This window comes from Anomaloglossus baeobatrachus, chromosome 4, assembly GCF_048569485.1.
Source record: "Anomaloglossus baeobatrachus isolate aAnoBae1 chromosome 4, aAnoBae1.hap1, whole genome shotgun sequence".
Lineage (NCBI taxonomy): Eukaryota > Metazoa > Chordata > Amphibia > Anura > Aromobatidae > Anomaloglossus > Anomaloglossus baeobatrachus.
In genome coordinates this window covers 348338379-348354989 of record NC_134356.1, presented here as the reverse complement: position 1 = coordinate 348354989, position 16611 = coordinate 348338379, and the positions used below count along the sequence as shown (strand labels likewise).

At 44.8% G+C, this 16611-nt stretch overlaps 1 protein-coding gene across 1 annotated transcript in view; it reads left to right on the top strand.

Moving 5' to 3' along the window:
• The window catches only part of MOV10L1 (Mov10 like RNA helicase 1), a 371844-nt gene that overhangs the window by 187242 nt on the left and 167991 nt on the right, over positions 1–16611 (top strand). Inside the window, exon 9 of the mRNA XM_075345097.1 lies at positions 3807–3921. Within this exon, the coding sequence (XP_075201212.1) occupies positions 3807–3921 (115 nt within the window). The remainder of the gene's footprint in view (positions 1–3806; positions 3922–16611) is intronic.

Genomic DNA, 16611 nt, shown 5'->3' with positions numbered 1-16611 from the left:
CCCCATCATGCTCCATCCCCCATGCTGCACCAGCATCAGCCTCTCTGCCCCCAGCATCAGCTTCTCTGCCCCCAGCATCAGCCTCTCTCCTCCCAGCATCAGCCTCTCTCCTCCCAGCATCAGCCTCTCTCATCCTAGCATCAGCCTCTCTCCTCCCAGCATCAGCCTCTCCTCTCTGTCCCCAGCATCAGCCTCTCTCCTCCCAGCCTTCCCCAGCATCAGCCTCTCTCCTCCCAGCCTCCCTCCTCCCACCCTCCCCCAGCATCAGCCTCCCTCTCCCAGCCTCCCCCAGCATCAGCCTCCCCCAGCATCAGCTTCTCTTCTCTCAGCCTACCTCTCCCAGCCTCCCTCCTCCCAGCCTCCCTCAGCATCAGCCTCCCTCTCCCAGCCTCCCCAAGCATCAGCCTCCACCAGCATCAGACTCTCTCCTTCCAGCCTCCCCCAGCATCAGCCTCCGCCAGCATCAGCCTCTTTCCTTCCAGCCTCCTCCAGCATCAGCCTCCCTCTCCCAGCCTTCCCCAGGATCAGCCTCTCTCCTCCCAGCCTCCGTCCTCCCAGCCTTCCCCAGCATCAGCTTTCCCCTCCCAGCCTCCCTCAGCATCAGCCTTCCCCAGCATCAGCCTCTCTCCTCCCAGCCTCAGCCTCTCTCCTTCCAGCCTCCCCCAGCATCAGCCTCTCTCCTTCCAGCTTCCCTCAGCATCAGCCTCCCCTTCCCAGCCTTCCCGAGGATCAGCCTCTCTCCTCCCAGCCTCCTTCCTCCCAGCCTCCCCCTCCCAGCCTCCCTCAGCATCAGCCTTCCGCTCCCAGTCTCCCCCAGCATCAGCCTCCCCAAGCATCAGCCTCCACCAGCATCAGCCTCTCTCCTTCCAGCCTCCCCCAGCATCAGCCTCCCCTTCCCAGCCTTCCCCAGGTTCAGCCTCTCTCCTCCCAGCCTCCTTCCTCCCAGCCTCCTTCCTCCCAGCCTCCCTCAGCATCAGCCTTCCGCTCCCAGTCTCCCCCAGCATCAGCCTCCCCAAGCATCAGCCTCCACCAGCATCAGCCTCTTTCCTTCCAGCCTCCCCCAGCATCAGCCTCTCTCCTTCCAGCCTCCATCAGCATCAGCCTCCCGTTCCCAGCCTTCCCCAGGATCAGCCTCTCTCCTCCCAGCCTCCTTCCTCCCAGCCTCCCTCAGCATCAGCCTTCCCCTCCCAGTCTCCCCCAGCATCAGCCTCCCCAAGCATCAGCCTCCACCAGCATTAGCCTCTCTCCTTCCAGCCTCCCCCAGCATCAGCCTCCCCAAGCATCAGCCTCCACCAGCATCAGCCTCCCTCGTCCCAGCCTCCCCCAGCATCAGCCTCCCCCTCCCAGCCTCCCCCAGCATCAGCCTCTCTCCTCCCAGCCTTCCCCATGATCAGCCTCTCTGCTCCCAGCCTCCTCCAGCACGCCGTGCTCCTCTGCCGACACTCACACACCCGATCGCATCCACTCACACACACCCGATCGCATCCACTCACACACACCCGATCGCATCCACTCACACACACCCGATCGCATCCACTCACACACACAGACACTGACGATATCGCACATACGCGCTGATACTCACAACATCCGGACATACCACATGCCTCTGGCCATGTGATCCTCCGTCAGGTCCTGGAAGATCACAACAGCACAGTATCGAGGCCGAGAAGCAAGCGATATCGCCGGATGCTGTGAGTGTGTGGATGCGATGTGTGTGTAAGGTGTGTGTGAGGTGTGTGTGAGGTGTGTGTGAGGTGTTTGTGAGAGTGAGTGCGATCTGATGTGTGTGTGTATGCGTGTGTGTGTGCTGTTATGTTTGTGCGTGTGGAAGTCCCGCCGCTGCAGGACCTTGATTTACTGGTAACTATGCAAGCATGGTTACCAGGGCAACACGTCCCCCGCTCGCACGGGAGCCAACACCAGCATACGGCGGCGGCGTACGCTGATGTGGGCTCCCGTTGGTGAGGGGGGAAAAGGGGGGGGGGAGTACAGTACTCACCTGGGATTCGTGGCTCCGTGACCGTGTCAGTTCGGGCAATGCGGGGGGGGGGGCGAGAGCTAACGTCTATTGCGTGAGGGGGGCGGGGCGTGGCGTGGGCGAGTTGCCAATGCCTGCAGGGTGCTGGGGCGAGAGGCCAATCTGTGGGGGGGGGCAGAGCCTGGGCGAGCGGCTGGCCAATCCGTGTGGGGGCGCAGCCGGGGCGAGAGGCCAATCCGTGTGGGGGGGCGGGGCCATGGCGAACCCAGCGGCCAATCAGCTTTGTGTCACCGTAAGGACATGTCACGGTGACACAATGTCACCGTGACACAATTTTGGAGCATGACAGACAGACAGACAGAATAAGGCAATTATATATATAGATAGACATATATATATATATATAGACATATATAATGTGTGTGTATACCGTTTTTAGGTAGTTAAACAGCCAGGGGCAGTGCAGGCACCATCTTTGGCTACGAGAGCAAGCGTCTCCGCTGTCATGTAAGCCAAACTCCCGGCTGCAAACGCATGGGCATGGGCTCCTATGCTCACATGATTACCATGACATACCATTATGTCTATTTACGGGAACGCACCACAATATAGTATGTACAGTGTCGGGAAGGGTTAATTATCTGCGGCAAAAATTGAAAATTGCTGTTCACAAACTCTTTCCATCCGAACTCACTGAGCTAGAGCTATTTGGCAAAGAAGAATCTGCAAAAATTGCAGCCTCTAGATGTGCAAAGCTGGCAGAGACAGATACCAAAGTTTTGCAGCAGCAATTTTAGCAAAAGGTGGTCTTTCAAAGTACAGTATTGATTTGTGGAGGCTGGATACAAATGCGTGTCACAATTTAGAAAACCATGTATCATTTCCTTTACACTTCAAAAATACTTACTACTTTGTGTTGGTATATCACATAATATCCCTAGAAAATACATTTAGGTTTGTGGGAAAAGCTCACAGGGTATGAATATTTTTTTTTCAAGGTACTGTATATAGAGGAGTCCTGAGGAAGACACAGAAGAGGGTCCCTGTGCAAGAACAGTAAATAGGGACTGCAGTACCTCAGTACAATGCACAATTACACCTGTTTGAGGGGAGTATGGGCCCCCTTACCTCATAGGCCCCTGTGCTTCTACACCAATGATATGTCCGCCCCTAGAGGAGTCGTGTGTATTGCGCTTACTACTGCTCATATAGGGAGGTGGGGGCTCACTCCTGTACAGGGGCCCATTGAGGAATTCACCTGTTCCTCAGTGGTCCAGTCTGAGCCTGTCTACATACCGGCGCTATAATAATATTGTAAATTCCTTAAGTAGGTCTTGCTTCTTAACCTCCTTTCGCTGCTGCAAAGGAACATTATATTAAATGTTTTTAGCAGCAGAATCCAGCTTCCAACAATAAAATATAAAATCAAGATCCACACATGACAAAAAATAGTGAAAAATGTTCAATGACAAAGGACACCGTAACGTAGCTTGTCGCCCCTCATGAACATTTGCGTTTACATTATCATGGACTTCATTTAACAATTTGTTGCTATTTTGTTTTTTTTTTGTATGTGTGGATCTTGATTTTATTCTCTCAATAAAGTACTCAATATCGTTGAGAGCTGTTTGCTATTTTGGGATTTTTTCGCTGGTCAGAGCGGTTCTCGTTCTCCACAAGCAACCTACTGCAATAGGTGAGCTGGCTTTTTGTTCATTGAGTGCTTTTATCCTAAAATGGATGGAACTTCAAAAAGTAGTTTCACAAAAATTCCTGATCATTAATACTTAATTGGTAAATAAGTTAACCCCTCTTACAATTTTAGACCATCTAGAAGACAACTTCCAAGTTTCCTTCCTATGTACCCTATACCAGAAAGACTCAGGAAGTGTGTGGAGCAGAATATGGATGTCCTGGCCATAGAGCCTTGTCTAGGAGAGGTGAGTGTGACTGGGAGGACATTCAGTGCATTTTACACATGTCTGCTCTGGTTTTGTTCTAACTATAGGACATTTTTTTAATTAATCTGTCAGAATATTCTTACTTCACCAATTCATGTCCAGACCTTTCATCGAAGTTCTTGACCAGGCACATTCACCCATTATTTATTTTTCGCCGTACATGCAATTTAAAGAGCTGCAGCTTTTTTTGTTTGCAAACTTAAATCATTTTTGCATTTCTTTTTCGTGATACATGGGTGTAATTTTTATGTTTTTTTCATACTCATATTTTTTTATTATTATTTGCCAATATTGGTGGGAAATATGTCGGTCTTTCCCACTTTTAAAACTTTTTTTTAAAGGACTACTATAGAATACATTTCAAAATTTGTTCCCCCTTCCGTTACAATTATGTATCAGGCAGTGGGGGGTTTCTTTACTGCTTTCTATTTCTTTTCATTTATTTCACACAGTGCCCCCTATTCCCCAGTGACCTTGCAAAAGACCTTTAGAGGGCATTTCAACATTGACATTTTCTAAATCCGATTTTCCCTATAAATAGGCTTGGTTTATCAGTAGCCGTAAAAGGGAAAATTCACTCTACTGACTGCACAGCAGTGTTGATAGAGTCTTCTAGAATGTAGCAGCTACTGCACCCTCTCTATAGCCAATTACACAACTGCTGGATCCAGAGGAGCAAGCACTGACGTTTCCTATAGTGTATTCACAACACTTGTTTAAAGCTGTATATACACTAGCTGTCGGGAAGGCAGAGACAGTAAGAAACCCTCTCTGCCTTCCTAATGAGGAGTCTGTTATGTCTTACAGCCAGCTCCCCGCTTCTACAGCTGTGGAAGTAATAGTGATGTTTTAGAGCGCCAGTGCAGAGTATAATATGGACTGGACAAACATTTATGGTCAGTGGGAGGTAGTTAAAGGAGTTTTTTCCATGAACAAAGTTAATTTTAAAGTTAATTTTAATCAATAGATCTTGGAATTATAATAAGGTCCACAATTTGATGTGTTTTTTTAAAAAAAAAAAAAAAAGTTTTTGTGCTGAGCTGATCTTATATATGTGTCCCTGCTATGTACTGTGTAATGGTTGTGTCTGACCGTACAGAGACATGGTCTGATCATATCACATCTCCTGTGCTGGGGTGGAGGTAAAAAAAAGACATCACAGCACAGGATCATAGATGGTTTTTGTGAGGTAACAATTTTCCCTGTTTTTTTTTTAAAAAAAAAAAATGTTTTACCTCAAAGCATTTATTTGCAATCTTGTTCTGTATACTTTTTTCTTCCTCCCCAGCCCAGGAGCTGTGGTATGATCAGACCATGTCCCTGGACGGTCAGACACGGCCATTACACAGTACATAGCAGGGGCACATTTATAAGATTGTCTCAGCAATGGAATGTTTTTTTAAACACAATCAATTGTGGAAAATATTATTATTTCAAGATCTATTGATTAAAATGTACAGGGGAACCTCGGTTTACGAGTAACTTGGTGTGCAAGTATTTCGCTATACGAGCAAAGTTTGCTGTAAATTTGTAACTCTGCTGTACGAGCAAATACTCACTGCACACTCTTCCAGTTCCATACTTTTACCACGCTCTAACCCGCTTTTGCAGTCTGCACAAACACACACACATATGCTCACCTCACCTTCCAGTCCCTCGCCGGCCTCCTGGTTCTTGTAGTCCGCCGGTACAAGATGTGTATCTGGTAACCATCGCGACGATGGAGGAACTTCTGCTGTCAGCTGCTTCTCAAAGTCAGCGAGCTGGTAGTGGAAGCTCCTGCATCTGTCGCAATGGTTACCCGGTACACATCCTGTACCGGCGGACTACAAGAACCATGAGGCCGGCGATGGAACGGAAGATAAGGTGAGCATAATATGTGTGGGTGCGTGTGTGTTTGTTTGTGTGTGTGCGTGGGTATGTGGAATGGCACAATACGGGACCAGGATGGGACATTGAACAAGTTTTGTCTGAGCTTCTATTATTTCCTATGGGAAATTTTGCTTTGCTAGACGAGTAACTTGGTTTACAAGCACATTGCCAGAATGAATTGTTCTCGTAAACAAAGATTCCACTGTACTTTCTTCGTGGGACAACCCCTTTTAAGGAACTAGTTAAGGAACCATTTAATTTGTAGTTGTATGTTGACTACTTCCTTATTTTTATTTTATTGGTGCCCAATATAATGTTGATGTAATATTTAGGCCCTGCCATATAACTTTTACATTATCTGCAATCATTTACTTGTGTGACCCTTTTTTAACCCCTTCACCCCCAAGCTTTTTTTCACTCACCTGATCAGGCCAAATTTTACAATTCTGACCAGTGTCCTTTTATAAGGTAACTCTTGAACGTTGATGTGATCTGCGTTTATTTATGAAAATAATGAAAATTTGACGTTTTTAGAAAATGTTGCAGTTTTCACACTTTTTTGATTTTTATGCCCTTAAACCAAATTATTGTATCACGTTAATAAATAACATGTGCCACATGTCTATTTTATATAAGCACCATTTTTTAATCTTTTTTTTTTTTTTCTTAAGTTTAGAAAGCTTAAAATATTTATCAGCAATTTCTAATTTTTTCAACATAACTTACAAATTTTTTTTTTTTTTTTTTAGAATCATTTTTTACAAAAAATATTAAAGTGACACCATTTTAAAAACTACACCCTTCAAAGTACTCAAAACAACATTCAAGAAGTTTATTAACCCTTTAGTTTCCTCACAGGAACTAATGTAATGTGGAAGGACAAAATTAAAATTTTACTTTCTCCAACAAAAATATTGCTTTAGCTCCCAAATTTTCACTTTTACAAGAATAACTTGACAAAATGGACCAAAAATTTTGGTGTGCAATTTCTTCTGAGTACTCGGATCCCCATATGTAGTAGAAAACTACTGTTTTGGCGCATGACAGGTTTTGTAATGAATTGCAAACACCATGACGCTTTTGCAGAGCCCCTGATTTACCTGAATAGCGGAAACTCCCCATAAGTCACCCAATTTTGGAAACTAGACCATCCCTCAAGGAATTTAATGATCACCTTGATCACACATGTGCTTCACATAATTTTATACTGTTGAGCCGTGAAAATGGAAAAAAATAATTTTTACCTCAAAAATGTTGGTTTAAACGCAAATTTTTCATTTTTACAAGTTAACAAGAGAAATTGCACAACAAATTATATGATCCATTTTCTCCTGAGAGCACAGATTTCCCATTTGTGGTGGAAAAGTTCTGTTTGTGTTTGTGGCGGGGCTCGGAAGGGGAGTAGCGCTGTTTGAATTTTGGAATGCCATTTTGGCTGGAATAGATTGCAGACACTGTCACATTTGAAAATCCCCTGACATGCCCAAACAGAAATCCCTCACAAGTGAACCCAATCTAGAAACTACACCTCTCAAGGAATTCATCTAGGGGTGCACTAGGCTTGTTTATTCTACTTTTTGGTCCGCTCTATGAAAAAAATACTTTTGATTTTATGTCATATATATATAATTTTATACGGTGTTCATTGAAGGGGTTAACAAGTGTGACAGTGTTATAGATTGAGTTGTTCCTGATGCGGTGATACCAAATGTATATTTACGTAAAAAACAAAATAAAGAACATTTTTATTGGTATATTATATTTTGCAAATTTTTTTTTTTACTTCGTTATTTTCTTTTTTACTTTTTATATTTTTACAAGGTTTTTTCACTTTTTTACTTAGTCCCCGTATGGGACCATAAAGGTTATATTTTAATACAGCTTGGGGTAATTTTTGTGTTTTAATAGCCCTCATTGAAACCTGGATCCAGGATTCATTCAGTGGTTCCCATGTCGTCATTTCTCATGGCGGTTTATACTTTTCCCATTCCATGACACCTGCAAACAAACATGGTGGTGGAGTGTGCTTAGCGTATGTGCGCACGTTGCGTAAATACATGCAGTTACGCTGCGCTTTGTAGCGCAGCGTAACTGCATGCGTCCTGCGTCCCCTGCACAGTCTATGGAGATTGTGCAGGGGCCGTGCGCACGTGGCGTTTAGGAGCGCAGCGCTTCGGCTACTGCCGAAGCGCTGCGTAAAAAGAAGTGACATGTCACTTCTTTCCTGCGCTTTGCCGGCAGCTCCTGCTCTGTGTATGGCAGGAGCTGCAGGCAGAGCGCATGGAATCGGCGCTCACTACGGACATTTCTGCAGCAATCTAAAGCGCACATGTGCTCTTCAGATCGCTGCAGAAATTTCTGCAGTGACTGTACGCAACGTGCGCACATAGCCTTACTCCTATCCCCACTTTCCTGGTCATCCCCCTCTCATTCCCTTCTTTTGAGGTCCACACACACCATTAGACTCTTCCATACCCTCTTCCTCAGAGTAGTGGTTGTATATCGTCCCCCAGGCTCAACCACCCCATTTTTTTTTTTTACCATTTTTCTGCCTGGCTGCTGCACTTAATGTCCTCAGAATTACCAACCTTTATCCTGGAAGACTTCAAGATCCCCATAAACCATCTAATCTGCATCCCAGCTTCTATCTCTAACCACCACTCTTGGCCTCTCACAGCTCTCAACCTCTGAGACACACAAAGTTGTTAATATTTTTGACCTGGTCTTCGTCCTCCTCTGCAAATTCTCTCACTTAGATAACTTACTTTTTCCCCTCTCTGACTACAACATACTCTCCTTCACGCCCAAATCCTCACCCACCCGAGAACCCTCCCACCTATCACTTATTCAGAAATCTACAAGCCATTAATCCTCATATATTCAGACTCCATACACTCATTACTGCCCGCAATCTTTTCTTTTTCCTGTCAAGATCGGGCTGTAAATCACTAGAATGACTTACTCAGAAACAACCTGGACTAAGTAGCACCCCTCAGTCTCAGAACTTTTAAACAGAGTAAAACAGCCCAGGCTGACATCACAAACTCAATTTCTCCAGCGATGCTCTAGGAGTGCCAAACACCTATGGAGTTAAGTTCACACACCGGAAAACTTTATCCATTATAAATTTGTGTTAAAGTGAACCTGTCATCAGAAATTTAGCTATAAAGCTAAAAGTTCCCCCCTCTGCAGCTCCTGGGCTGCATTCTAGGGAGCTTCCTATAGTTCTTGTGGCCCCTTTTATACCAAAATAAACACTTTGTAAACTTGTACCTTTTCTTATGCAAATTTCGTAAATCTTCCATGGGGGCGGGCTGCCTGGGGTCCGTTGCTGTCCTCCTGCCGATTTACGCCGCCCCCGAACGCTGAAATTCAAACCTCAGGATGCCGCCCCTGGGTGCCCGTGGTCCTGCGCATGCGCTGTTCCACTGTAGCGGTGCCGTGCACTGTGTGCACGTGTGACCGCTGGTAACGCTTTGCGCGGGCACGAGGTTATGGGCGGCGCTGTGTGTCATCAGCAAGTGCCGCCCATAACCTCGTGACCGCACTTTCCCCTATTACTCCAGCGTTATGCGCAAGCGCTCGCTGGCCAGATGACCGGACGTCACCTGCTGCTGAGCAGGATGGGAAAGAGGTGACGTCCGGTCATCTGGCCAGCGAGCACTTGCGCATAACGCTGGAGTAATAGGGGAAAGTGCGGTCACGAGGTTATGGGCGGCACTTGCTGATGACACTCACAGCGCCACCCATAACCTCGTGCCCACGCAAAGCGTCACCAGCGGTCACACGTGCACACAGTGCACGGCACCGCTACAGTGGAACAGCGCATGCGCGGGACCACGGGCACCGAGGGGCGGCGTCCTGAGCTTTGAAATTCAGCGTTCGGGGGCGGCGTAAATCTGCTGGAGGAAGAGCAACGGACCCCAGGCAGCCCGCCCCCATGGAAGATTTACGAAATTTGCATAAGAAAAGGTACAAGTTTACAAAGTGTTTATTTTGGTATAAAAGGGGCCACAAGAACTATAGGAAGCTTCCTAGAATGCAGCCCAGGAGCTGCAGAGGGGGGAACGTTTAGCTTTATAGCTAAATTTCTGATGACAGGTTCCCTTTAAGAACCTATAACTCTGCCCTTCACTTTGCCAAACAGACTTTACAGTGAAAATAGAAAATATCCGTTAGGAAATCAGCTCCCGGCCACCAAGCTCCATGATTACCATCCCTCCCCACATCTCATCTGGTTCACTCTCCACATTTTACCCAGTTACAGAAGAAGTAGTCTCCAGGCTCCTGTTTTCTTTTCCTAATACATCTACTACTGACCTCATTGCCTCACACCTACTTCAGTCTCTCTGGTTGTCACTACTAATCTAACTAAAATCTTCAATCTCTCCCTCTCTTCTGATAACTTACCCTCCTCCTCCTTCAAACACTGTATACACATTACTCCATTATTTTAAAAAAAAAAAAAAAAAAAAGCTTTATTGTGACCTATCCTGCACAAATAGCTACAGACCAGTCTCCAATCTCCCCTTCATCTCTAAACTCTTGGAGCGCCTTGCCTACTCCCACTTTTTTTTTTTTTTAATCAGATAAATTTTTATTTTTCACCAAGTATACAAAACATGTGATATATTTTCAGCAATAATGAGCAGAACTATAAACTTTCCCTCCCCAACATCCCCTCCCCCTCCCCCCTCAGCGTACATATTACCCATATCAATATCAAAGATCTTACATTTTAACCCTTCAATAGCATATATTGGAATGCATAGAACTAACTATCTCTGCCCATAGTCCAACATCTCCCAACTCTAATATTTATCCATATTGCAACCACGGATTCCACAATCTATCAAAGTGCAAGTTGGTTCCTTTTCCCATATATGCTTCTCTCCATTCGAACAATATGATTAACATATGTGACAAATTCCCCTCTAGTCGGTGGGTCCCCCTGCATCCAGTGTTTGGCAATTACTTTCCTTGCCGCATACAGCAGTCTGGCTATCACTATTTTAAAATTGTTGTCTACTCTAATTTCCTCCACATAACCTAGAAGACATACCAAGGGTTGTCTGGGAAGTTTACATCTATAAGCTCCTTCTATTATATTAAGAACAGTTATCCAAAAGGGTGCCAACCTGGGGCACATCCACATCATGTGGAAAATGCCGGCACGTTCTCCATTACATCTAGGACAGTCTGAGTTACTCCTCAATCCCATTTTACACATAATTGGTGGGGATCTATATGCCCTATGCACCACGTAGAGGTGGGATAATCTTGCTGGTTCACTCATTGATAATTTCGCTATGTATTCCAAAACACTATCCCATACCTCATCAGTGATCCCGTCCATCTCTGCCTCCCATTTAGTCCTAGTGTTTACAATGTGATCAAGCAAATAAGTATGCAGTAGGTCCCTATATATAGTAGATATGATTCCTCTTGTGGGTCCACTACTACACACATATTTCAGTACTAGGTCTGCCTGTACCAGCAATGATTGCTTAACCCCCTGAGCCACCACTGCATGCGCCAACCGTTTGTACTGGTACCACCCAAGTGGGGATATCCCAAACTCATCCTGTATTTGCGTAAACGATTTCAGACGTCCCTGGCTAAGAATTTGCCCCACATACCATACACCTTTTACGTGCCCATTCCTTAATTTTGCCTATCTTGTATATCTCAGAGCAATTTTCATTGTCCCACAACGGAGAGAATTCAGTTATTGCTGTAATCCCTCTTATTTGCTTGATTTTCCTCCGGATTCCATTCATCAGGGTAAGTGTGGGGCTCGTTTTTCCTATTCTCCCAAATGATCCGTCCTCCAGTCCGAACACTAATGGTTTCCGATGCAGAACATGCCCTAACAGTCTGGATGCTGGGTCTATTACCCCTAAATCTGCCCATCCCCTGAAATGTTGACTCTGATCTGCCAGATAATATATTCCCGGATTGGGTAGTGCTAGCCCCCCTCATCCTTCGATCTCTGTAGCGTCTCGAGTTTAAGTCTGGCTTGTTTGTTCTTCCATATTAGAGCATGGAATATGGAATCAATCTCCTTAAAGTGACTCTGAGGGATCCAAACAGGAGAATTGTGCAACACATACAGTATCTTGGGCATAAGCACCATTTTAATAAGATTAATCTGTCCTATTACTGATAATTAAAGCTTATTCCACGCAGTTATCTTACTTCACAGTTGCTTCAGCAAAGGGACTAGATTAATAGTAATGTAGTTCCCAATTGACATGGATACCTGAATACCCAGATATCTAAACTGGTCCACAACACGCAGTCTGTTGACCTCATCACCCAGGATCGACCCATCCACTCCCGTGTCCACCTGAAACAGATTTGATTTGGTCCAATTGATAGTCAGTCCAGAGATCCCCCCATACCGCTCGATCACCTGCATGGCACAGCTCAACGATGCCCCTGGGTCTCCCAGAAACAATAGAATGTCGTCTGCATAGAGTGCTATCTTCTCTTCTAGATGGCCATATACAAATCCCTTTGTCTCTGTTCTGCCGTATAGCAGCCGCCAGTGGTTCCACTGCCAGAGCAAAAAGGAGAGGCGAGAGTGGACATCCTTGGCGAGTACCCCTTTGTAAATCCACCTTGTGTGACAACATTCCATTAATCCTCACTTTAGCTACTGGTCTAGCGTATAACAGCTGTATCCAGGATATAAAATTAGGGCCAAATCCCATATGTCTTAGCACTCCCCACAGATACCCCCATTCCACACTGTCAAATGCTTTATGAGCATCTAATGAGGCTATTACTCTCTGTCCCGGATTGTCCACCAGCAGTTGCATGTTACGGTATAATCTTCGTATATTTTTTTCCGTGGATCTATTAGGCATAAAACCCGACTGATCCTGGTGGATTAGGGTAGATATCACTTCTGTTAATCGATTAGAGAGTACTTTGGCCAAAATTTTTACATCCGTCGTTAACAGTGAGATGGTCCTGTATGATTCAGGGAGTTTTGGATCCTTATTCTCTTTAGGTATCACTGTTATTATCGCCTCCCTCATAAACTCTGGCAGTGTCCCCCTCTCCCTTGCCTCCTCTAAGACACTCAGCAAATTGGGTAAGAGTATTTCTTCCAGAGATTTGTATACCTCCACTGGCAGACCATCTACCCCCGGGGCTTTTTCATTTGCCATGCCATTCAAATCGCTCTCTATCTCCTCAAGTGTGATAGGGCCCTCTAGACTGTTTCTCTGTCTCTGTAATTTTGGGTAATGTCATTGTACCTAAGAAAGCCACTAGGTCGCTCTGTCTCATCTGCCCTCTAGTGGAATATAATTCCTCATAAAAGGCTGCGAACGTGTGCGGAATATCTACCCCCTCCGTAACCAAATCTCCCATTGTGGTGCAAATGCAATGCACAAAGGATGATTGTCTCTGAGCTGCCGTCACCACCGACAACAGATGTCCCACCTTTTCTCCCTCCGCATAAAAGTTCTCTTTTTGAAAAGCCTGCTTCTTAGCTACTTTCTCCAAAAGCACTTTATTAACTTCTTCCTGCACTGCTTTTAGCTTCTGCCTATTCTCTGGTGTGGGCAGTGTTACCATCTCTGCTTCTGCTCCTTTCAAAGCTTCTAAGCAATCAATTTCCCCCTGTCTACTATGAGACTTACACCGGCAAACGTCTCTAAATAAAAGGCCTCTCAGGTATGCCTTCATGGCTTCCCAAACTACCAATGGATCCGCACTACCTCTATTAAGGGTAAAATATTCCAGAATCTCACTGGCTATACTGTCCATGTCAATACTTTTTACCCAAACCGGATGTAGCTTCCATTCTCTTGTTAGCCTCTCCGCTACTCCCCGTTTATTAATAGATACCACTATTGGACTATGATCCGATATTACTCTAGCCAAATATTCAACATTTGAAATTCCAGAATCCATCATTTCATTTCCCAAGGCCAGGTCTATACGGGAAAGCGTACCATGGGTCGCTGAGTGACAGGAAAAACAGGTCACCCCTAAATTCCTTATCCTCCAAACGTCTACCAACCCTAATTCCTGAATAAAGATACCAAATGCTGTCACTCCGTCCCTCCTCGCCTCCCGTGAGTTTCTGCTCCTGTCCCAATATGCATTTATGACATTATTAAAGTCACCGACCAACAAGAATGGCAAATTCCCCCATTTAGCCGAACGCTCTCTCACCTCTTTAATTTTGACACTAGTGTAAGGCGGTGGAACATATATAGCAGTAATGCATAATAATTGTCCATACAACTTACAGATCACCATGACATATTGTCCCTCTGTGTCTATCCATGTCTCCACTTCATATAGGGCGGATCTATGGACCAACACGGAGACCCCTCTAGCATAAGTAGAAAAAGTTGAGTGATACGTCTTTTGCACCCATCGCTTGTTCAGTAAATTTGTCGTTTCGCTCGTCAAATGCGTCTCCATCACACATTATTGATGGTCTCTGGTCTAGCATATATTTTATCATTGCATCTCTTCTACCTCTGACAGTCCCCTTACTTTCCAACGTAGTATTTTAATTTCCTCTCCCATGTTGAAAATTACTGGTTATCTTTAAACAAACATCCTGTCCCTTTGTACGGTGAGTCTTTCCCTTCCCTAACCCGCCCCTTAGAACCACCCCAATAAAACTCCTCCACCTCCGATTTATATCTTTAACTCCCTTATAGGGAATGAGGTCTGTCTCCCCCAGACCGGTTGACCTCCTTCCTCCTTTTCTCTCATACCAAACCTGTCTCATTCCAATGAGCAGAACCCCCCCAACTCACCTCCCGCCTTCACCATATTCGTTTTCATTTGCATATATCATATAATGTAAACTGCTAACATATGAATTTTTGAAAACTTAAGCATTTATCAATCGCCGCCTCACGGCCAGAAGGGAAAAAAAAAAAGGGAATGATTATCCTCCTCCTGTCATTGTCCAGCTTAGTGTTAAGAAACTTCTCCCTGCCCCATCTAACACTCAGGGACAGGAGCAAGAGATCAACAATAATAACCGGGAAGAGAAAGGAAAAAAAAAAAAGGGAGGGAGGAGTGTACCGTCACTGCCATAAAAATGGGCTTATGAAGTCTCCTTCTACTCTAGCATATGCAAATGCTTATGAGTAGCCAGTCCTGTAGTCCAGGAAATCACGAAATTGCAGTGTCACTCATAGCCAGCTTCTATCCTTCTCCTGTTGTTTGCAGCTTCCTTGTATTGATGTCTATCCATTTCATGGCCTCCTCTGGATCAAGAAAAAAGTGCACTTTCTCCAGTGCTGCTACTCGAAGTTTTCTTGGGAACATCATGGAATATTTAACCCCTAGCTCACGGAGTCGTCTCTTTACCCCTGTAAATTGTATTCTTTGCTTCTGTACCGGTACAGAGTAGTCAGGGTATATAGCCACTGGGTGTCCATCAATTGTCAGGTTCTCCAGATCCCGCGACTTGCGTAGAATAATATCCCGGTCTCTGTAGTTAAGCAGTTTCGCCAGCATCATACGGGGCCCCTTGCCAGGTGGTTGCGGTTGCATTGGGACTCTGTGTGCCCTCTCAATTGCATATAACTTGGTCAAATTATTAGCGCCAATCTTTTCTTTAAGCCACGTTTCTATGAATTCAGTAGGATTTCTTCCCTCTTCTTTTTCCGAAATGCCCACCAGTCTTATATTGGTCCTCCTGGACCGGTTCTCCAAGTCATCCGTTTTTGCGGAAAACTCATATCTGCTGCTGGAACTTTTTCTCTGCTTTTTGCAGTGTAACTATATGATCCTCAGCTGCCCCCACTCTTTCCTCCACAGCACTCCTCCACTGGTTCTCATATCAGTTTTCTTCTGATCTTTTTTGAGAGTATAATATGCAAGGCCTAACATGATGTCTCCATTTAATGGAGGTCTTGCTGCATCCTGGCAGTGCATTAGTCTTTTTGGCCAGGGCAGTTTACATCTTCTGCCATTAGTCTTTGAGTTTTTGCTTCACTTTTGGAGGTTTTTATTCCTCTTTTTGGACTAACCACAACTTACACAGTTTTAGACGCTCCCTAAAGACACATCTCTGTAGGGCAGTCAATCTCGCTCCTTAGGCAAATATATAGTATATATATATATCCCAGTCACTATTTTTCTGAATATAATTCTCTATCAACCTCCACCACACCCAAAAGCACTACAAAGATTGGCTGGTGACTGGCTCAATCGCCTTTATCTATCCCCCATTTCTTCAAGATGGCTGGACCTTCATTGTAAATAAACACTTGTACCTTGTGTCACTCCCACCTCACCCCATTGTGGATTATAAGCTCTTAAGAGTAGGGTCGTCATTATTTTTGCTTTTAATGATTATATTTTCTATAACTGTTGCTTATGACTGTTTGTATATGAACCTTTGAATTGTAAAGCACTGCAGAATATATTGGCACTGTATAAATACAGATTATTAGTATAATTAAAAGTACACAAAAATAATTTTGTAACATTTTGTCACACAAATTTGCTTATTTCTCTTCCTGGACTGATCGTTTATAATCAAAATTCTCAATTCCAGAGTAAAATCTGTCATCAGTGAATATAGATTTTTATATTACCGAGAAGGATGTCAGTTGGTTTTTATAAGATTCTATGCAGCAAGGAGGGGAGAGGGGGGAGTAGGAGCTTTGCCTCCAGCTCCTCCCTCCTCCCTGGCCCTCCCTTCTACAATAGAATCTTGTAAGGAGCAACTGCCATCTCCTATCTCAGTAATATAAAAATCTGTATTCACTGAAGACAGATTTTACCCTTGATTTGAGAATTTTC